Below are 22,613 nucleotides of genomic sequence, written 5' to 3' on the forward strand. Positions count from 1 at the left end.
TTTGACCAAGCCCTGGTCGAGTCAAGCTTTTGGTTCAATTCTAGATGATGATACAATATCCCTCCCCCCCCTCCCCTCCCTTTATCATGGATAGTGGTACAAAAGTAACATACAAAATAATCAAAATTTTGTCACCTTAAAAAAAAAATAAAAGGTGTACAAAGCAAAGCAAGGTACAAAATTATGCGAACTGTGAGTCTGAACTTATCTCAGATTCTCACCAAGAAGGTAAACGTAACAAAGTGAAGATTCTGTTCAACGTATATAAGTGCAAAACATCAAGAACTTATCTCACAAAGCCACTGAACTTTAACGTATGCTTGGCGTTTTCTTCATGGGATAGTACAAAAACGTGTTTTCTCAATTCTCAAGTCGTGTACAAACAGATAACCACAACCAATTTCCTCTGTAACTGAAAAACCCAGCGACCATTCATTTTCAGTATTTTCTGGGCCACAGAAATGGAGAAACCATCAGCAGCTTCAGCCCGTGGAAATGACGATAGTGGAGGAAAAAGAACCCGTATTGAAGTCCCTGTTGGATGTAAATTTGATCCCAGTGATGAAGAATTGATGTTTTATCTGATGAACAAAATTCTGGGTACGTGGTCGCGATGATTTGCCTGACTATATTCCCACTGCTGATGTTTTTGGAACAAGCCCTGATCAACTACCCTTTGGTAATGCTATCCTTAACTTTAATTGGTTGAAATGCAGCTTCAATTTTCAGTTTTTTCCTCTCATCTAAGATTTTGGTCGCGATTCTTCAATTGCATGTCCGTAATTTTGACGGATGAAGTTTCAAATTTTGTCAGCGTGGATGAAGTTTCAATTTCTTATTCCTCCTCTTTTGGTGTTTTTCCAGCATGCATGTTGGTTTAAGTTATCAGAACGATTAATTTTGTGAAATTTTTTTGGTTCTACCTTGTGATCGGATTAGACTTGATTCTGGATTCTGATGAATTTTAGAATGGGGGCCGTAAAATTACTTTTCTTGGCTGAGGCACTCCTCGATGAGTGAATTGAGTGAGTTGGTTTGCATGTGCTTAAAGCAGTCCCTCTATCTACCTCTTCCCAATCTAGTAGATGGATGATTTGAGGTTGATTCTTCAACTGCTCAAGCTGCTCTTACTCCCCTGCCGATATATTTTTGCATCCCACAGTTTCGACAAATCGGTTAGCTCCGTTCATCTTCGATGCAAGAGTGCTCGATCAGTGAAGAGTACGGACCCCAGTGTGGGTAAATGGAAAACCCAACTCTACAAACCGGAGGAAAGGCAGCACAGCAGTAATAGGGGCATTGTTGGCCGAAAGAGTGTGCGGGCTTGGGTCTGAGCACTTCCTATGCAAGTTCTATCTTCTTTTCTTAAGGACGGGTAACATCTGTCATTTAATTTCTTAAGGACTCGCTTTGCCATCTTTGTTAGATTTCTAATTTTCATCACCATCTGTCGGTTATTTTGATGATTAGACATTTCACATATCTACCTGGTTATTAGTTTTGCGTCCAATAGATCGTGTTCGTGAAAATTATATTAATTGTCATTTCGAGTTAATGTATTTAGCTGTTAATCATTTCCAAAGCTTTTTTGATAAATTGTAGATAGCTGCGAGTATAGCACTGGAAAGAAATGGTTTTTTTACACCGTAGAGCCAAATGACTATGTGTTCTCTGGAGATGGTTATTGGACCCCTACATCTGAAAAAGCTATCTACATTGGAGGTCAAGTAGATGGTTACAAGAAAGAACTCATCTATTGTCGTGGAACAGAACATCCTGGAAAAAGAACCAATTGGTGCATACACCAATTCAGGCAAAATCCAGACGTGTATGTAGCAAATGCTATTGGCAATAATGTTGAATATAAGGTAATCGATTTTCTTCTTCTGTAAAAAACCATTTACATGTTAAGATTGCCGTGAATATGTACATTACCATTTTGTTATCTCAAGCTTACATTAATTAAACTTGTAATTAAGTTCTAAAAAGAAAGTGTCTTTGTTTGTACAAATATCAAGTGTTGTAGTCTGCATGGTATTCCGTAAGGATGCCGTTGTCCAATCGAATCGTCGAAAGAGAAAGAGAAAGAACTAATGAACTTTTAAGCGATCAGATAATCAGAATTTGTAATCGAAACATCAAATTTGTAGGAAAAAGTGATGAAATTCAAGCTTTGTAGAATCAAATTCCTTAGATTCCAAACATTCATGCAATGTATAGATTTTGAGTTGTTTATATTAACTTTTATGATTATCTTGCTTATCTTGTACATCAAAATGTATTTTGGATATGTCTTCTGGTTGTTTTCAACATATTTCTTCATTGTTGTTTCGGATTTTTTGACTCTTTTGGTACCAAAATCAACACTTGTCATCTTGGTTCCCATTTTATTTCCAAATCCAAACATTCAACATTAGGTCCATCAACAAGTCCCAAGCTTTCCTTAAATTGAATGAAGTGCCAATCTTAATGGCATGATTCTAGCCAATTGTAAAAGTTTAACAATGCCGTCAGAAGATTTACAAGAAGGCCGGGATTAGTACTATATATGCATCACGCCTTTATAAGCCAAATTTAAGGGGTGACTTCCGGGGATTTGATGATTACGGATTTGGCTTTCATGGGTGATAATCTAGACCAAATCTGATAGAACTAAAGCGATTGTGAGGTACTTTAAAAGAGTAATATTTGGTTAAACGATCCTAATCTAAAACCCCCACTTGGAACTCAAAATACAAGAGCAAAGAACCGTATATACATTACTTTTTTGTTTTTTATGTCTAAAGTGTTTGTGATGGCCCAAGCCTTTAAGCTTCTAAGATTATCTATAGAATTCTTATCAAAAGTATGATTGATGAACAGAAAATGAGAAATTTAAATCCCATCTGTAAAACGAATATTGCATAGCCTTGGTATGAAATTATACAACAACTAAACTGTATAGAGAAATTTGTTGGTTAGGTAAAAATAAAAATTGAGCTTTTCAAAAATTTCTAGATAAAGAACACTTTTATTTTCAACAACATTTTGAGTAATCACTTCTTTTCTTATTGTAGAAAGGAATAACTACATCTTAAGAATGGTTAAATAACAATATCATGGAAAATTACTAAGTTTCTTAAAATGATAAAATTATAGATTTATTTTCTCAAAAATTTTTAATGAGGAAAAGGGCACAAGAACTCCAATAAATTATGTTTGAGATAGACGAATGGCAAAGAAAAAACCACATATAAAATTCAACACTGAAATATAAGGTTCACAATTTCTTTTCTTTTTTTGGTGGAAAAATGCACCTAGTCTTCTTTTTTTTTTTAATTGAACACTTTGTTGATAACCAAAGAAAGATCTTACAAAGGTTCAGAGGACCAGCAAATGCACATATTCTTATTAGTGAATGTAGGCATTCATATCTTGGATCCGGATTTTGATGGTCTACAAAATTCGCTTGAGATTGTATTGCATATGTAGTAAGACGTGCATTAGGCTTGTAACGCATGTTAGTCATTGACAGATCACTTGCTCAGTTTTCACTTAATAATTTATACTTATTTGAAACAAATAATTTGTACTCATTTTTCATTGGTAGGAATGGATACATGTTATATATGCAATATTTGAATTTCAAGTCCAAATTATAATTAGTTGTCATGCATTTAAAATTAACAACGTGTAAAGACTAATTCTAAAAAGAATTGTTTTGGGCTGAATATTAAATATATAGAGAAAAAGAAAAAGCTAGTAATTGACATTTATTTCCATTTACCCACTAGAAGATGGATACAAAACTGCTTAAAGATTCGGTTGAAGTTGAATTAAGTCCAAAACCTCAAGTACTTACCAAAATGCAACACCGTGTGCATTTAGTTATTTGAGTATGGTATATAACCTTGAGACAATCTGCGTGCAATTGGACGAATAAAGAGATCCTTTGAGGCTATAGCCAAATATAAAATGTAAACTAAAAACTAGAACTAATTAACCAAATTGAGCTTCAACTTTATTAGAGCCAGCTCAAATTCATCATACATCTTTGGTACTTCAACCCACGGTTTATGAAAGAAATATGATGTTTAACCACGTACTCTAGTAGTCAACACATAATTGATAGCAAGGCTCACAAATTTTCTTTTAACCTCGAGCTCCAATTTAAAGTCATGACATCTTTGTTAAAAAAAAAAGATTAATCTTCTATACACTGACATTGTATATATTTTTACCATTAGATGCATGACACATAATTTGAATTTGAATTTGAAATCTAAATTTTGTATATGTGTCGTGCATCCAATCATAATAGTATATATATTGTCAATATATATAAAATTTACTCAAAAAAAATGTCGTCACATCTTGTACTTTGCATCGACATTGTTTCTTTTTTGTTGTCTTTATAGGAAAAGTTAATTAATAAATCAAGAACCTCCAAATCTGAAGGCTTAACATCATTAAATTTAGTATTTAGGTAGTTTATATGGCTTCTTAAATATTGTGTAACTGAAACATATCTACTTAATAATCTGTTTCCCCATTACAAATATGCACCTCATTTTCAACGCATGCGAGGTTGTGCTGCTGCTGCTCTTGATATACTTAGAATCCTAAACCTAAAAACATTATATATATATAAAAGAAACACACCCACATAGACATAGACACGCAAAACAAAATTGGGTAATCTGAATCCGTGGCCTGAAGGAAACTTCAAATTAAAACTTGAAGTCGGCTAATCCTTGAATTTATTTCATCATGATCCTGCATATCGCAAGGTTAAATTGCACAATCATCTGACAGGATCCCGCCTTTCATTAACATTAGTTGAAGAATTTTCTCTACTAAGTTTCGTGCTAGCTTATGGTACTTAACAAGGGTTTTATTTGTTTCAAGTATCAATGATTTATACACGGGAAAAAAATAACTTACAAATCAAAAGATTTTCACCAAGTACAGCTAACAAGGAATGTTTCTTGAGTTGCAAGAGAAATCAACTTGAGTTCGGACTAAGGCAGAAAAGAACTTGAGTTTGGCCAAGCCCTAGTCGAGTCAAGTTGTTCATGTGTCGCGACTTTGTTACATTTCAACAATTTGGTTCAATTCTAGATATAGATACAACTTCCCTTCCCATTTTTTACCTTGGATAGTGGTACAAATATAACATACAAAATAATAATAAATTTGTCACCTTTGGAGGAAAAAAAAAAGGTGTACAAAGCAAGCAAGGTACTAGATTATGCGAACGGTGAAGTCAGAAATTATCTCAGATTCCCACCAAGAAGCTAAAAGAAACAAAGTGAAGATTCAGTTCAACTAAGTACAAAACATCAAGAACTTGTCTCACAAAGCCACCTAGCTTTAACGCATGCAACTTGGCTTTTTCTTCATGGGATAGTACAAAAACGTTTCCTTAATTCTCAAGTCGTGTACAAACAGACAACCACAACCTATTTCCACTGTAACAGAAATGCCCAGCGAGCATTCATTTTCACCATTTTCTTGGCCTCATAAATGGAGAAACCATCAGTATGGTATACAGCCTTTGGTAATGCTATCCTTAACTTTTAACTGGTTGATATGCATTTAGTTGAATTAAGTCCAAAACTTCGAGTACTCGCCAAAATGTAACACCGCCTGCGTTTAGTTATTTGAGTATGGTATACAGCCTTAAGACAATCTTAGTGCAATGGGAAAAATAAAAAGATATTTTGAGGCTATAGCGAAATATAAACTAAAAACTAGAACTCATTGACCAAATTAAGCTTGGACTTTATCAGAGCCAGCTCAAATTCATCATACAATTTTGGAACTTCAAACCACAGTATATGAAAGAAATATAATGTTTGACCACGTGCTTTAGTAGTCAACTCATAATTGATAGCAAACCATACAAATTTACTTTTTACCTCGATCTCCAATTCAAAGTCATGACATCTTCTTTAGAAAAAAAAATGTTGTTACATGTTGTTGCACCGATATCGTTTCTTTTTTGTCATATTTATAGGAACAAAGTTGATACGTTCCTTGATCAACTTGTTTCGAGACACGTAGCACGTTTGTCCAAGGATCTAGCGAGGTTGTCCAACGCTTGGTTTCCGGAACCTAGAATCAAACGGACGACACTTTTTGATTAAAGGCGGTAGAACGACACTCCGATGAAGGTGAATACTCCAGGGGAATAGGTCGGTTGAACAATCAAGGACAGGACGCAAGATTGCTCAAGAACCCTTGCCAAAGCAAGTTAAAGGGAAAGCGAAAATACTAAGAACTTTATTCATAAAACTTGTGTTTAGAACCTTATAAAGCTAGCCTTTTTATAGGCTAAAGGTTACTAAAAACCCTAGAAACCCTAAGGGAAGCAGTCGGCCATCTTGGTGTCAAGATGGGCCGGCCCATGCTCTACTAAAGCGACTAAACTAACTCTAAGTAAATTCTAAGGCTTAAAGCCCTACTCGGCCAACTCTCTTGGGGGCCCACTTGACTCTTCATGGGCTTGGATCATGGTATAGATGATTTGGTTGTCTCCTTCCAAGCCTTCAATATCTCTATGGACTCTATGTTGGTCTTGGACAATACGAACAAGGCCTTGGAGGGATTCTTTGAAGAGCTTGGCCCGTGCAAGTGTGACCGGGCCTAATGGAACCCGGACTGGGTCATTACATGGGCTGAGGTCCATGCACACATCAGTCCCCTCCTCTTGAGAAGGATTTGCCCACAAATCTGGGTCCTCCTCGTCAAGAAACGGGCTCAAATCCACAACATTGAAGGTCGTGCTAACATTATACTCCCCAGGTAGCTCCAGTTTGTAAGCGTTGTCATTAACTCGTTGGAGCACTCGAAAGGGTCCATCTCCCCTTGGGAATAACTTGCTTTGTCGCTGCTTGGGAAATCTCTCCTTCCTCAAGTGAAGCCAAACCCAGTCCCCAGGCTCAAAAATCATCTTACGACGGTGCTTGTTGGCTTGCTGGATGTATTGCTGAGTATGCCTCTCAATGTTTGCCCTAACGGCTTCATGTAATCTGCGCATAAAATCAACTTTCTTTTTCCCATCTAAGCTTGTGTGCTCAAAGGAAGGTAAGGGTACCAAATCCAGGGGGGTCAAAGGGTTAAAGCCATAGACAACCTCAAAAGGTGAGTAGTGTGTTGCACTATGAACAGTTCGATTGTAGGCAAATTCAACATGAGGCAAACACTCTTCCCAAGTTTTAAGATTCTTTTTAATCGAAACCCGAAGTAGAGTACCAAGTGTGCGATTGACAACTTCAGTTTGTCCATCGCTTTGTGGATGACTGGTGGTGGAGAATAACAGCCTAGTGCCCAGCTTAGACCACAAAGTCTTCCAGAAATAACTCAAGAACTTTACATCTCTATCACTAACAATGGTTTTAGGCATGCCATGCAGACGGACAATTTCTTTGAAGAACAAAGTAGCAATATGAGATGCATCGTCAGTTTTGTGACAGGGAATAAAATGTGTCATCTTAGAGAATCTATCAACTACGACAAAGATGGAATCATGACCCCTTGGTGACCTAGGTAGGCCTAAGACAAAGTCCATAGACAAGTCTACCCAAGGAAAGTGAGGAATAGGCAATGGGGTATACAGGCCATTTGGATTTGTTTTAGACTTTGCCCTATGACAAGTGACACATCTACCAACCATGCGTTCAACATCCCTACGCATGTGCGGCCAGTAAAAGTGCTCTTGTAACATGGCTAGAGTCTTAACAATGCCAAAGTGTCCCATGAGACCACCACTGTGTGCCTCTCTAACCAAAAGATCACGAATGGAAGAGTTAGGGACACACAATTTATCCACATAAAATAAAAATCCATTGTGCAAGAAATACTTTCCATGTGGACTTTTTATGCAAGATGCATAGATTTCTCCAAAGTCATGGTCATGGGTATATATCTCTTTGATCATCTCAAACCCTAACAACTTGGCATCAAGAACAGCTAGCAAAGAATGTCTACGAGATAAAACATCAGCTACCACATTTGTTTTGCCAGTTTTGTACTTAATGACATAGGAGAAGGTATCAATGAAGCTTACCCATTTGGCATGTCTCTTACTTAACTTAGGTTGCCCTTTGAGATACTTCAATGACTCGTGATCGGTGTGTATCACGAACTCCCGAGGGCGGAGATAATGTTGCCAGGTCTCCAAGGCTCTCACCAGTGCGTACAACTCCTTGTCGTACGTGGGATAGTTGACGGCAGCTCCTCCCAGTTTCTCGCTAAAGAAGCCACAAGGCCTTTTGTCTTGCATGAGGACGGCGCCAATACCTACACCAGAAGCATCACATTCGATTTCAAAAGTTTTGTTGAAGTTGGGTAATGCTAAAACAGGTGCGTGTGTGAGTTTGCTTTTGAGGGAAAGAAATGCTTGTTCTTGGACTTCCCCCCAATGGAATTTGTCATTCTTCTTGGTCACGGCGGTCAATGGGGCGGCAACGGTGCTAAAGTCTTTGACAAAACCCCAATAGAAGCCTGCCAACCCAAGAAAGCTGCACACCTCAGGGACGGATGTAGGAGTTGGCCATTGCTTGATGGCCTCAATCTTGGACTCGTCCACTTTGATGCCCTGCGAACTTACTACATAGCCCAAAAACACAAGCTCATTAGTACAAAAGGTGCACTTCTTAAGGTTAGCGTATAGACGCGCCTATCGAAGTGTCTCAAGAACTAGTCTCACATGCTCCAAATGCTCAAGTTCACTGCGGCTGTATATCAGAATGTCATCAAAGTAAACAATGACAAATTTGCCAATAAAATTTCTCAAAACATGGTTCATTAGTCGCATGAAGGTGCTAGGGGCATTAGTCAATCCAAAAGGCATGACTAGCCACTCATAGAGACCATGTTTGGTTTTGAAGGCAGTTTTCCACTCATCGCCTTCTTTCATCCTAATTTGATGATAGCCACTCCTTAAATCAATTTTGGTGAAAATGATAGCACCATCGAGTTCATCAAGCATATCATCAAGTCTAGAAATGTGATGACGGTATTTGACAGTGATAGCATTTACAACCCTACAGTCAGTGAACATGCGCCAAGTACCATCCTTTCTGGGGACAAGTACCACAGGCACAGCACAAGGAGTTAAACTCTCTTTTACCCAACCCTTACCTAAGAGGCCATCAACTTGCCTTTGAAGCTCCTTTTTCTCCTTAAGACCCATGCGGTAAGCTGGTTTGTTGGGTAGGGGTGCTCCAGGAATCAGGTCTATTTGATGTTTAATCCCTCGAATGGGTGGTAAGCCGTCAGGGACCTCGTCAGGGAATACATCCTCGAATTCCTGTAAAAGAGCAACCATACTCGAAGGCAATGCCTTATCGAATTCAGCAACATCTAAGAGCACATGTTTGCAAATCATGAGAAGCACAGGCTGGTCAGAATTCACAACTTTTCTAACGTCCTTAGCCTTAATGATCATGTTTTGCTTCCTAGTGGAAGGTGTAGTGGGGGATTTGGCATGCGTAACACTAGGTGTGCTCACTTGACCCTTGGTCGATGGCTCACTTGTAGAAGTGGAGCTCTTGCCAGGGTCGGCCGTCTTTTGCTTTCGCTTTTGACGGTGTATGTCACACTCCCTTTGCAATTTTAGTTGGTCCTCATAAACTTGTGCAGGTGTGAGTGGTGTGAGGACCTTACGCTTGCCTTCATGCAAAAGTGCGTACGTATTTGCCCTTCCATTGAATGTGACGTCTTTGTCAAATTGCCATGGTCTCTCCAAGATGACATGTGTAGCATGCATAGGCACGACGTCACATACAACTTCATCAGTGTAACTACCAATTGAGAAGGGAACGCGTACCTGTTTGAAGACACGTACCTCGCCATCCTCACTCAGCCATTGGAGGCGGTAAGGATGTGGATGTCAGGTAGTTGGGAGCCCTAGACTCTCAACCATCAGCAAGCTCGCCACATTCGTACAACTCCCACCATCGACGATGAGGCTACACACTTTGTCACCGATCTTACAACGAGTGTAGAATAGGTTCTCTCTTTGTAGTTGTTCATCCTCCTTGACTCGGGCGGTTAGCACTCGTCGTGCCATCAAGCAACCTACTTCCCCTTGGGTAGGCGAGCAAGCATCCGCAGCTAGATCATCCTCCAGGCAGTCATCGTTGACTAATTCGGGCACCTCCTCACATTCGTCGTCATCGGACACGATCTCGCCATTGTGAGTAATTAACATGACCCATTGGTTTGGACATTGAGACTGGATATGGCCAAACCCTTGGCATTTAAAACACTTGATGTCCCTACTCCTAGTCTTAGGAGTCTCATGTGGTACCTTAGAGGTAGACCTGGATGCATCAAGAGCTTTGTTAGGGGTAAAATTGGTATTACGGGCAGAGGCATTACCTTGAATCAGGCTAGAGGAAGTTGGTGTAGCCGAATTTCCAACTTCGTGGGTTGCTTGCCGTGGGAGGTTTCCCTTCCAGGAAGGCGAGTTGGAAGTTTGGTAGGTACGGGCCCCACGCCTTAATTTCTTTCCCCTCTCGGCCTTGATGGCAAGTTCAAGGAGGTCAAGGATGTCCACATAATGTTGGAGCTCCAAGGCTTCCTGAAAGTCAGGATTGAGACCTCTAAGAAACCTGGCCATGGTCGCTTCACCATCCTCTTGAATGTTTGCCCTCATCATGGCCATTTCGATCTCCTTGTAATAGTCCTCTGCACTCATGTTGCCTTGAGTGAGGGTTTGCAGTTTGGAGTGGAGATCTCGATTGTAGTAGTTTGGAACGAATCTCTTACGCATCAATGCCTTGAGTTCTCGCCAAGTTCGGACGCGTGGTTCTCCCATTCTCCTTCTATGGGTCCTTACTTGGTCCCACCAAATTAGGGCGTAGTCGATGAACTCATCGGTGGCAACCTTTACCTTTTGTTCCTCACTATAGTCATAACAGTCGAAGACCATCTCGATACGGCCTTCCCATTCCAAATAAGCCTCAGGATCACTCTTGCCTTTGAACACGAGGACTTGAATCTTAAGCCTCTTGAGTTCGTTCTTAGACGTGTCCCTCTTAGGCCTCTCGGCATGTTCATCTTCCTCACTACCTGAGTAGCTTTCACCATTGGCATCCCTGGTGTCACGGTTACTCCAGTTGTGAGATCGAGAACGAGAGCCTCGTGTGAGACTTTTGGACAGATCATCAAAACGAGTGTGCAATTCCTCCATTTGTTGCTCACTAACTCGCCTGAGCTTGTTCTTCATGGCTGTGAACATCAAGGAGTAGTCAGTGGGTGGTTGTTGTTGCTCCATGTCTCTCTTGATGCCCTGCAAAAGGTTAGTAACAAGAAGGAATAGTACAAATATATCCTCACTTCACTCCCTTAGTGTATCACTCACGCTCGTGTATGGCACTCAAAACGCTCTACTAGACTTACCAAATACCTTTATCTGTTGGATTAGGTAGTTGAGAAATATTGCTCGAGTCCAATAATCGTCACCAACGTTTTCCCACAAGAGTAAGCAAGAGTGTATGACACAATTGGGTGAGATTTTGAGAAGGAATGGACGAGATTTGAAAGGTTATGGGTGGCGGGCAAATTTGGAAATAACGCTAAGGAAGGAAACCCTAGATTTCCTAAGATGTAGGAGAGGTTCCTAAAACGTAGGAGTGAAAGTAGGGGTGGTTTCCTAAAACCAAGGAGTTATTATAGGAGAGTGTCCAAGTGGGACAAAGAGTTATCCAAGTGTTGTACTTAATCTCCTAAATGAATTTTGGAAAACAAGTTGGGTTTGGAAACTTCTTAGAAAAACCCTTCTTTTGAACAACTTTTGAAACCTCCAAATTCCTCTCCAAAACAGATTTGGTTTCTTTCCTCCCTCAATCGAAAGTTTCCAGAATTTTCCTCCTTAAAAAAAAACCCTTCCCCAAGTCGGCTACTCCCTTATAAAACTCTCTCTCTCATAGCCGTAACTTTCTCCAAGACACTCCAAGAAACTCGGCCCCTTCACACTTCAAAGAACAAAACAACTCGGCTCCCCCCCTCTCTTTGCAAGGCAAGGCAGCCTTGGTTCTTGTTTCAAGACAATGGCCTCCCAAGATAATGTGAGCAATGTCACTCAAGGATCCCCCCAACAGGCTGCTCAAGAAACTCCCGCGAAGTTTAGTCCTAAACCAAGAAAGCCCCGTATGGATGCAAGAACATACAAGAAACTTTTTATTCGAAGAGAGGTGCAAGTTTTCAAGAAACAAGATGGTCAAGACTTTCAAGAACCTCAAAGGGTGGTTCAAGTGATCAAGACTCAAGGTGATCAAGAATGTCAAGAAGAGGTAGGCCAAAACTTTTGAGTTTCTTTCTTTTGTTTGTTCGAATTTTCTGGTTGGCTTAGAAACAAAATGTAATGGTTGTTGTCTTGGCAATAAAAAAAAACTCAAGTTCTTCCTTTCTTCTTGTCCGGCCTTTGTTCCACCCAAATTGCTTTCTTCTTTTCTTTTTTCGATTCTGTTTTTTTTTTTTTTTGACTTAACCAACAACACAAATACCCGGCCGAAGTAGTAAAAATTCCAGAAATAATGCAGCCCCTCAACTCACACAATCGAATAGCCGAAAACTCCAAGATCTTGCAAGATACTTCCAAGAATTTCAAGAACTTCTAGGTGGTAACCAAGATCTTCAAGAAACTCTACAAATCTGGTAGGTTCTCTTCAAGATTCCCACCCCAACAAGTATTAACCAAAAATTCAGGTTAGAAAATTAATAGCTTGGACGGCCCACAACGGATTTGGACAGATTTGGAAGGAAACAACAAAAACCCTAGCGCGCAAGGAAACCCTAGCCGCCTCCAGTTTTCGACTTTCTTGCTGCCCAAGGGACACTACGTGAGCAAGACAGGTTTGGGTAGGTTCAAGACAGAATTTTGCATGCCACCAATGCTCACAAAACCCGCGGACAGATTGCAACTCAACGTTCGCAACAAGGGTGAAACCCTAGCTGCCGCACGCGTGGTTTTCTCCTTTTTTTTTTTTTGTTACACAAGGAACTACACGGACAGAATACTTCGGACAGCAACACACAAAGAATACGGGCAGAATTGAACAACAAAGTCACGACTAAATTGACGCAACAAGACACAAGAAAAATTGCGGACTGATTTTTTTTTTTGACAAACGACGCAACAAAGGATATAACTAGACGAACAGAATTTTTTGAAACAAGGCAGCGGAATCAACTAAAAACTAAGACAAAGCTACGGATATAACGGAAGATACCTCCACCAAAGCTCTGAAGCCAACTAATACGTTCCTTGATCAACTTGTTTCGAGACACGTAGCACGTTTGCCCAAGGATCTAGCGAGGTTGTCCAACGCTTGGTTTCCGGAACCTAGAATCAAACGGACGACACTTTTTGATTAAAGGCGGTAGAACGACACTCCGATGAAGGTGAATACTCTAGGAGAATAGGTCGGTTGAACAATCAAGGACAGGACGTAAGATTGCTCAAGAACCCTTGCCAAAGCAAGTTAAAGGCTCGAATTCTCTCTTAAGAAGAAAGCGAAAATACTAAGAACTTTATTCATAAAACTTGTGTTTAGAACCTTACAAAGCTAGCCTTTTTATAGGCTAAAGGTTACTAAAAACCCTAGAAACCCTAAGGGAAGCAGTCGGCCATCTTGGTGTCAAGATGGGCCGGCCCATGCTCTACTAAAGCGACTAAACTAACTCTAAGTAAATTCTAAGGCTTAAAGCCCTACTCGGCCAACTCTCTTGGGGGCCCATTTGACTCTTCATGGGCTTGGATCATGGTGTAGATGATTTGGTTGTCTCCTTCCAAGCCTTCAATATCTCTATGGACTCCATGTTGGTCTTGGACAATACGAACAAGGCCTTGGAGGGATTCTTTGAAGAGTTTGGCCTGTGCACGTGTGACCGAGCCTAATGGAACCCGAACTGGGTCATTACATGGGCTGAGGTCCATGCACACATCAAAAGTTACATTACACATTTACATGAAAATAATTAGAACAATCTTTGCCAACTCTTTTTGGCTACCAGCTCTTACCAATGTTTTAAAATCCGGACCGTTAATTGAACCGGTGAAGTGAAAGGGTCGAGATTCAACCGGTCGGACCGGTTCAACTCCGGTTCAATGAATTTTTTAAAAAATAATTTATATAAATATATATATGCACAAAATAAGACATGCAATGGACTAATTTAAAACTTTATTTGATGAAAAGTTTACTATTTTTGAATAACTTGGATTTTCAAAAATAAATTTTTAAAATTATAAATTGAAACAAATAAATTTCATTTCAATTTCAATTATATCTACCAAAAAAAGCTTAAATCCAACCCAAAAATATCACAATATTTTGAAATTATACAAAATTCACATCTATGAGAATTTAGATATTGTGAACTTAAATTTTAATTTACGTTTTTGAGATTTAGAGATTGCAATTTAAAAAAGAAAATTTGGAGTTTGAAAGAAGTCAAGAGAATCGAAAATAGAAATGCAAACTTGATAAGAAACAAAAAATAAGATAAAAGTGAGTGGTTGTGGCATTAAATAATTTGGGTTAAAGAAAAATAATTCTTTTTTAACTTTTTTCAATTTAATGGACAAAAACAAAATTAAAAGATGAAAGAAAATATCAATAAATTAAAACTAAAGAGGTTTGATTAAAAAGGGAGTGACAAAAAAAAAGAGGAGAGAGAGCGAGAGAGAGAGAGAGTTGAAGATTAAAAAGAAAGAGTCATCAGAGGATGAGATTTTGTAAAAAAATGAAAAAAAAGAAATATGGGTGTTTGTTTTATATAAATAAGTTATCAAAAAAAGCTAATAAGATATGATGGTACAATGGCTACTACATTGGTCTTCTGCTACAAAGGTTTTGAGTTCGAATCTTAATAGCTGCATTTTGCAAAATTTTTTAAAAAAAAAAGGAAATTTGAAAACTGAAAACCACCGGTTCAATCCGATTTCTGCTGTTTTTCACGGGTTGACCGGTTTTGACCGGTTTTCTGACAAAGTCAACTCTAACATAGAACTGGACCTGTGTCATGGCTGGTTCGCTGTTCAACCAGTCGAACCGGCCGGTCCGGTCTGGTTTTCAAAACACGGGCTCTTACATAAAACTAAAAAGATAGACCCTGCCCACCAAAAAAGAGAACAAGAAGAAAAAAACCAAAAAAAGGTAAAATGAGGGAAGAAATGCAAAAGAAATTAAAAGTATATTACAACATAGATAAAAACTTAAAAATTATTTACTGTATCTTAAGTACTATGATATATTGATCACAAATATTTCATATCCGATTGACGCATTTATCATGTTTGGCTAGATGTTTATGTGCGGTGAGAATCCATCACTTAATTAATATATCAAGAACCTCCAAATCTAAAGCCTTAACATCATTAAATTTAGATAGTTTATATGGCTTCTTGAAGCTCATGTAATTGCGACATATCTACTTAATAATCTATTTCCTCATTAAATATGTCCACCTCCTTTTATACGCATGTGAGGCCATCTGCTGCTTTTGACATTTTTAGAATCCTGAAGCCAAAAGCATTAAAAAAATAATAACAAAAGAACCCACAGACATAGACGTACACTTGCAAACCAAAATTGGGTAATCTGAATACGTGACCCGAAGGAAACTTCAAATTAAAACTTAAAGTCGGCTAAACCTCCAATTAATTTCATCATGACTCCTGCATATCCCAAGGTTAAATTGCACAATCATTTGATAGTATCCCGCCTTTCATTAACATTAGTTGAAGAATTTTCTCAACTAAGTTTCATGCTAGCTTATGGTAACTTAACAAGGGTTTTATTTGCTGCAAATATCAATGATTTATACACAGATAAAAAATAACCTTACAAACCAAAAGATTTTCTTTACAGCTAACAAGGGATGCTAACAAGGGACGTTTCTTGAGTAATGAGAGAAATCAACTTGAGTTCAAACTAGGACAGAAATTAACCTGAGTTTGATCAAGACCTAGTCGAGTCAACCTGTTTATGTGTGGACCTAGTTACACTTGAACAGTTAGGTTCAATTCTAGATGTAGATATAATATCCCTTCCCTTTTTTACCTTGGATAGTGGTACAAATGTAACATACAAAATAATAAAAAATTTGTCACCTTTAAAAAAAAAGAAAAAAAAAGTGTACAAAGCAAAGCAAGGTACAAAATTATGCGAACTGTGAAGTCTGAAATTATCTCAGTTTCTCATCAAGAAGGTAAAAGTAAAAAAGTGAAACTTCAGTTCAACATAAGTGCAAAACATTAAGAACTTGTCTCACAAAGCCACCTAGCTTTAACGCATGCAACTTGGCTTTTTCTTCATGGGATAGTACAGAAACGTTTCCTCAATTCTCGAGTCGTGTTCAAACAGATAACCACAACGTATTTCCTCTGTAACTGAAAAGCCCAGCAAACATTCATTTTCACAATTTTCTTGGCCTCAGAGATGGAGAAACCATCAGCAGGTTCAGCCGGGGGAAATGACGATAATGGAGGAAAAAGGGCCCCTGTTGAAGTCCCTTGTGGATGTAGATTTGACCCAACCGATGAAGATTTGATGGTTTATCTGAGGAACAAAATTATGGGTGGCCGCGATGATTTGCCCGACTATATTCCCACCGCTGATGTTTTCGTAACAAGCCCTAATCAACTCCCATTTGGTAATTCTATCCTTAACTTTAATTGGTTGATATGCAACTTCAATTTTCAGTTTTTTCCTTTCATCTGGAATTTTGGTTGCGATTCTTCAATTGCATGTCCGTAATTTTGAGGGGATTTAACGAAATTTGTTTGGAAGCGTGTAATTTTGTCAGCGTGGATGAAGTTTGAATTTCTTCTTCCTTTTCTTTTTATTTTTTAGTGTTCTTCAGCATGCATGTTGGCTTGAATTTTTTTGGTTCAACGACCTTGTGATTAGATTAGACTTGATCCAGATTCTGCAAGTATGAATTTTAGAATGGGGGCTGTATAATGACTTTTCTTGGCTAAGGCACTCCTCGATGAGTGAATTGAGTGAGTTGGTTTGCATATGCTTAAATCAGTCCCTCTCTCTACCTCTCCCAATCTGGTAGACGGATGGCTCGAGGTTGATTCTTCAACTGCTCGAACTACCCATACTTCCCTATTGATATATTTTTACATCCCATAGTTTCGACAAATCATTTTTGGCCGTTCATCTTTGGCGCAAGAGCGCTCGATCAGTGAAGAGTGCATCATGATCTGTGGCCGCCTGGCTGATGGGGGCGGCTCCTTCATCGTGGGTAAACGGAGGACCCAACTCTACAAACCTGAGGAAAGGCTGGCTGCACAGCAGTAGTAGGGGCGTTGTTGGCTAAAAGAGTGTGAGGGCATGGGTTTGAGAAATCTATCAAATTTGAAGCTTTAGAAACTACAGGGGACAAGATTAATTTACTGAATTTGTGGTGAAATACATCAGTATGAGCTACAATGTTTTTTTTGGTCTAAACTTCATTGTTTTGTTCCCAAAATGAATTTAAAAAAAAAAAAGATACATTGTTAAATCTCCTTGCATTACACCTATGTAGGACTCAGCAAACATGATTTGGTTTATTAAATGTTATTATCTCTTTTGTACAATGTGTAAAGGTTGATTCTCGATCAAAGTTCATTATTATTATACACTGTCATTATTAGATGCATGACACCTAATTCAAATTTGAATTTAAAATCCAAAATTTACATACGTATCATATATCCAACTATGATAATGTATACACTGTCAGTGTATATAAGATTTGCTCTTACAGGAATTATTATTAGTAAACGTCATTCTCTTTCCGATCTATCACTTGCTGATTGATAGCCATCCTCTACTTTTTCCAACAATACTTTAGAATCAACTCTTCTTAGCCATTCCGATATGTTGAGGCGGAGTCGTTCTTAAATTTCACTGAGGAAGCGGCCTTAACGGATTTGGGCTTCTCTGGCCCCAAGTTTACATGGTGCAATAATCGCCAGGGAAGGACCCGGATATGGAAGCGTCTGGATCGAGCTCTAGTGAATCAGATGTGGTTGGACTTGGAGGTTAACACTTCAGTGACGCACTTGCCTAGAGTGGCTTCGGATCACTCTCCGTTGCTGGTCACTTGCTCCCTTGCCGTCGGCAATGGCCCACGCAGCTTCCAGTTTCTGGAGGTGTGGAGGTCCCATGGGGAGTTTATTAATGTGGTTCGCAAGGCTTGAGAGGTGGATTGTGAGGGCCGCCCGGTTAGGGTTTTACTTTCGAAATTGAAGGCGGCGAAGGATGCGTTGCGGCTGTGGAATAAGGAGGTATTTGGAAATGTTTTCGATCGCGTCCGGGAAAGGGAAGAACGGGTCCTTTCACTGGAAAGGTCTTTGGAGACTAACCCAACAGAGGAGGGTGAACGTCTGCTTACCTAAGCGCAATGTTATCTCAAGGCAGCTCTACTACAGGAAGTTATATATTGGCATCAAAAAGCTTGTGTTCGGTGGCTCAAAGAAGGGGATGCTAACACTAGGTTCTTTCATGCCCAGTTTAAGCAGCGGTGCGTGAGTAGTTATATACACTGTATAAAGGATATGAATGGCATATGGGTAGACGAGCAGTCCCACATACAATCCATGGCGATTGAGTGCTTCTCTGAAATGTTGGCGCAACAAGCACAAGTTCCAGTGGATCATTCCCTCCTAGACATTATCCCCTTGGTGATATCAGAGCAAGACAACGAGACTCTTCAACAATTACCTACTGAAGACGAGATTCAAAGAGTGGTATTCCAGATGAATGGAGACAGTTGTTCTGGGCCTGATGGGTTTACCGGCTCTTTCTTTACTACGTGTTGGGATGTTGTGAAGAGTGATGTGTGTAGAGCGATCGGGGATTTTTTTGCGAGGCAGAATTACCCTGGGAGTACACAGCTATGCTGTTGGCTTTGATTCCAAAAGTACCAGGTGCGTCTTCTTTCTCAGAGTTTAGGCCAATTAGTTTGTGTAATTTTGTGAATAAAATTTTCTCTAAATTGCTTGCTCTACGCCTGGAGGCTATTTTGCCTAAGATAATTTCGCCCCAACAGAGTGGATTTGTGAAGGGCAGGCAGATATCTGATAATATACTGCTGGCCCTGGAAATGTGTTCGGGGTTGGGTAGGAAGGTTAGGGGGGCAAATGTGGCATTGAAATTAGATATGGCCAAAACTTATGATCGGGTCTCCTGGTGCTTCTTATTACAAGTTATACGGAGGTTTGGGTTTGGAGAACAGTGGATAGATATGATCTGGCGGCTGATCTCTTCTTGCCATTTTTCCATACTGGTGAATGGGAAACCCTGTGGCTTTTTCCACTTATCTCGGGGATTAAGGCAAGGGGATCCGCTATCTCCGGCTCTGTTCATCATTGCGGCTGAGGTACTTTCGAGGGGTTTGAACGCCCTAGTGGGAAACCGGCAGTTTTCGCCGTATCTGGTTACTCAAGGTTGCCCCCCGTTAACACACCTAGCTTATGCCGATGACATCATTATATTTTGCAATGGGACTACACGCTCGCTGACATGTGTGATGGATGTACTAGATAAATACCAGAAGAACTCAGGGCAGATGGTAAACGCTTCTAAGAGTTGTTTTTTGGTGGGCAAGAAAGTGTCTATTGCACGTCGCAGAGTGATCTCGAGAGTTACGGGTTTCTCCGCCAAGGATTTGCCAATCACTTACTTGGGTTGCCTATTGGGAGACGAGTGAAAGGGTTGTTCACTGGCTTACTGGATAAAGTCTCACAGCGGTTGACGGCTTGGCGAGGCCGGTGGTTATCCATGAGTGCTCGAACTCTACTTTTTAAGCATGTGTTAACCTCAATCCCGATTCATCTTTTGACCGTGTTGGTGCCTCCAAGGGGGGTAGTTGCTGAGTTGAGCGGATATTTGCTCGATTTTTTTGGGGGGAGTCAGAATTCGGTCCTAAGAGGCATTCGACGGCATGGTCGAAGTTATGCCGTCCTGTGGAGGAAGGAGGGATAGGCTTCCGATCTTTACAATCGATCAGTGATGCTTTTTCTTGTAAGCTTTGGTGGTTGTTTAGGGATGGCCAGTCACTCTGGGCAAAGTTTATGCGGGGCAGGTATGTCGGTGGTTTACATCCTAATCAGGTGGCTATTTCTCCTAAGTTCTCTGCTAGTTGTGCTCAGATGTTTGCGGTTCGATGCTCCATGAAAATGTGGTTGTAGTGGGACCTGTCTGGGGGGGAGTCTTCTTTTTGGTGGGATAATTGGAGTGGACTTGGTCCGTTGGCATGGAGGTTCCCAGAGTTAGCGTCTGACGGGAAGATTAATGGTTATTGGAGGGACAATCGATGGGATCTTTTGGCACTGGCATCCTTTCCATTGGAAATTGTAGCGGCGGCGGCTGAATCTTTCTTTTGTTTTGGTACAGGTCCGAATAAGCCTGTTTGGACGCTAGAACCCTCAGGAGGTTTCTCTATAAAGTCGGCCTATCAGTTAGTTCGTACAGCTAGAGCCCAGGTGTGGACCTATGCATGTATCTAGCACTCTACAATTCCTTGAAAATTATCTTTTTTCATGTGGGGATTGCTGCAGGAGCGGCTCCCCGTGGATGCCGTGTTGGTGAAGTTTCAGGTGCATGGCCCTTCTAAGTGCCATTGCTGCTTGCAGCCTCAGTCAGAAACATTGCAACATGTTTTCTCTACTGGCGACTTGGCAGTCGAACTTTGGAGTTTTTTTGAACAATCGATCGGTATCTCTTCATCCCCTGTGGTTAACATTAGGTTACGGTGCTCTACATGGTGGTTCACACCGGTCAGAGGAAGGGCACTACGTTGGCTATACCGAATGCTGCCCTTACTTATTGTATGGTTTCTATGGAAGGCTAGAAACACGGCCTGTTTTGAGGGTCGGAGTATCTCGACTGGACAGATTCGGGGATGGGTCATTCATGAGATGCGGTTGCTGGTCCAGGTGCATTTCCCAGCCATGTCACGATAGTCACTTCCGTGGACGGAGTTCCTTGACTCGATGTCTGCGGTGCGGAGGCCACTAACCTCGACATTGGTACGTTGGGTGTGTCCGAGGGATGGATTTTTTAAGGTAAATACGGATGGCTGTGCCACATCTCGTGGGGGGAGCGGCGGCGAGGTAATTAGGGACTCATGCGGTAGGTTTATTCTGGCGTTTGCTGATGTTTTTGGTCCTGTGAATTCCTTGCAAGCGGAGGCGTGCGCTCTTCTACTGGGGCTTCAAAGAGGGATCTCCCAATTAATTGTTGAGTCTGAGTGCCTTGTCTTGATCAATTGTTTACGGGGGTCCAGGGGTGTTCCCGCTGTCATTCGGCCTGTCGTTCGGGCTATTCGGGGATTACCCCTAACGGTTATCGGTTTTCTCACTGTTATAGGGAGGGGAATTCTGTGGCGGACTCACTAGCATCTTATGCCAACGCGCGTGGTTTCTTTGAAGTTTTTTTTACAGTAGCTCAACTACCGGGGCGTACTAGAGGGTTATTGGCTCTAGATATGTAGAATTTTTGTAGCTTCCATTTTTCGTTCCGGAGCTGAGGTCATGATGATGAGTTAGAATGTAGCAAGCACCATGTGGTTTTTTTTTTCTTGAATTTGTGTTTGTTGGCAGGGAGTTTCATCCATTCATAAGGGAAAACTCTGCCAAAATTTTCTTAAAATAAATAAAATATTTATTTTTTTTTAAAAAATAATAATAATAAGCTAGACTAAAGCGTTAACGTACAGCTTCCAAAAAAAATTGTATTAGAGAGAACTTCCTATGTAAGTTCTATCTTCTTTTCTTAAGTCAGGTAACATCTGTCGTCTACTTTCCTAAGGACTCTCTTTACCATCTTTGTTGGTTTTCTAATTATCATCAGCATCTGTCGATGTTTAAACATTTCCTTTATCTACCTGGTTATTAGTTTTGCATCCAATAGATCCTGCTCTTAATAATTATATTAATTGTCATTTTGAGTTGACGTATATAGTTAGTTGTTAATCATTTCCAAAATTTTTTTTTTTTGATAATTTGTAGATAGGTGCGAGTATAGCACTGGAGAGAAATGGTTTTGTTATACCGTAGAGCCAAATGACAATGTGTTGACCGGAGATGGTTATTGGACCCCTACATCTGAAGAAGCTATCTACATTGATGGTCAAGTAGATGGCTACAAGAAAGATTCATCTATTATTGTGGAATGGAACGTCCTGGGAAAAGAACCAATTGGTACATACACCAATTTAGGCTAAATCCAGACGTGTATGTAATAAATGAGGTTGGCAGCAATAATGTTGAATATAAGGTATCAATTTCCTTTTATGTAAAAAATCATTTACTTGTTAAGATTGCTATGAATATATTCGTTACCATTTTGTTATCTCAAACTTACATTAATTAAACTTTTAATAAAGTTCTAATAAAAAAGTGTCTTCGTTTTTCAGATATCAAGTGTTGTAGCCTGCATGGTATTCCATAAGGAAACTGTTGTCCAATCGAATCACTGAAAGAGAAAAAGAAAGAGAAAGAACTAGTGAGCTTTTAGGCGACCAGAAGATCAGAGTTTGTAATTGAAACATCGAACTAGTAGGAAGAGGTGATGAAATTCAAGCTTTGTAGAATCAAGTTCCCTAAATTGCAAACA

General features: G+C 40.0%; 1 protein-coding gene and 1 long non-coding RNA gene across 2 annotated transcripts; both read left to right on the forward strand.

Annotated features, from left to right (window-relative positions):
• Positions 1-461: 461 nt before the first annotated feature.
• Positions 462-2,628, forward strand: LOC113704590 (NAC domain-containing protein 100-like). The gene is made up of 3 exons (XM_027226477.1): positions 462-600; positions 1,603-1,868; positions 2,515-2,628. Exons 1-3 carry the CDS (start codon positions 462-464, stop codon positions 2,626-2,628), a joined length of 519 nt encoding a protein of 172 aa, XP_027082278.1.
• A 13,667-nt stretch (positions 2,629-16,295) lies between these two features.
• On the forward strand, positions 16,296-18,314 carry LOC140014550 (uncharacterized). Its single transcript, XR_011821338.1, has 2 exons — positions 16,296-16,650; positions 17,845-18,314. It is a non-coding gene; the product is annotated as an uncharacterized lncRNA (long non-coding RNA).
• The last annotated feature ends 4,299 nt before the right edge of the window (positions 18,315-22,613 follow it).

The sequence above is a fragment of the Coffea arabica genome, chromosome 9e (genome assembly GCF_036785885.1).
Source record: "Coffea arabica cultivar ET-39 chromosome 9e, Coffea Arabica ET-39 HiFi, whole genome shotgun sequence".
Lineage (NCBI taxonomy): Eukaryota > Viridiplantae > Streptophyta > Magnoliopsida > Gentianales > Rubiaceae > Coffea > Coffea arabica.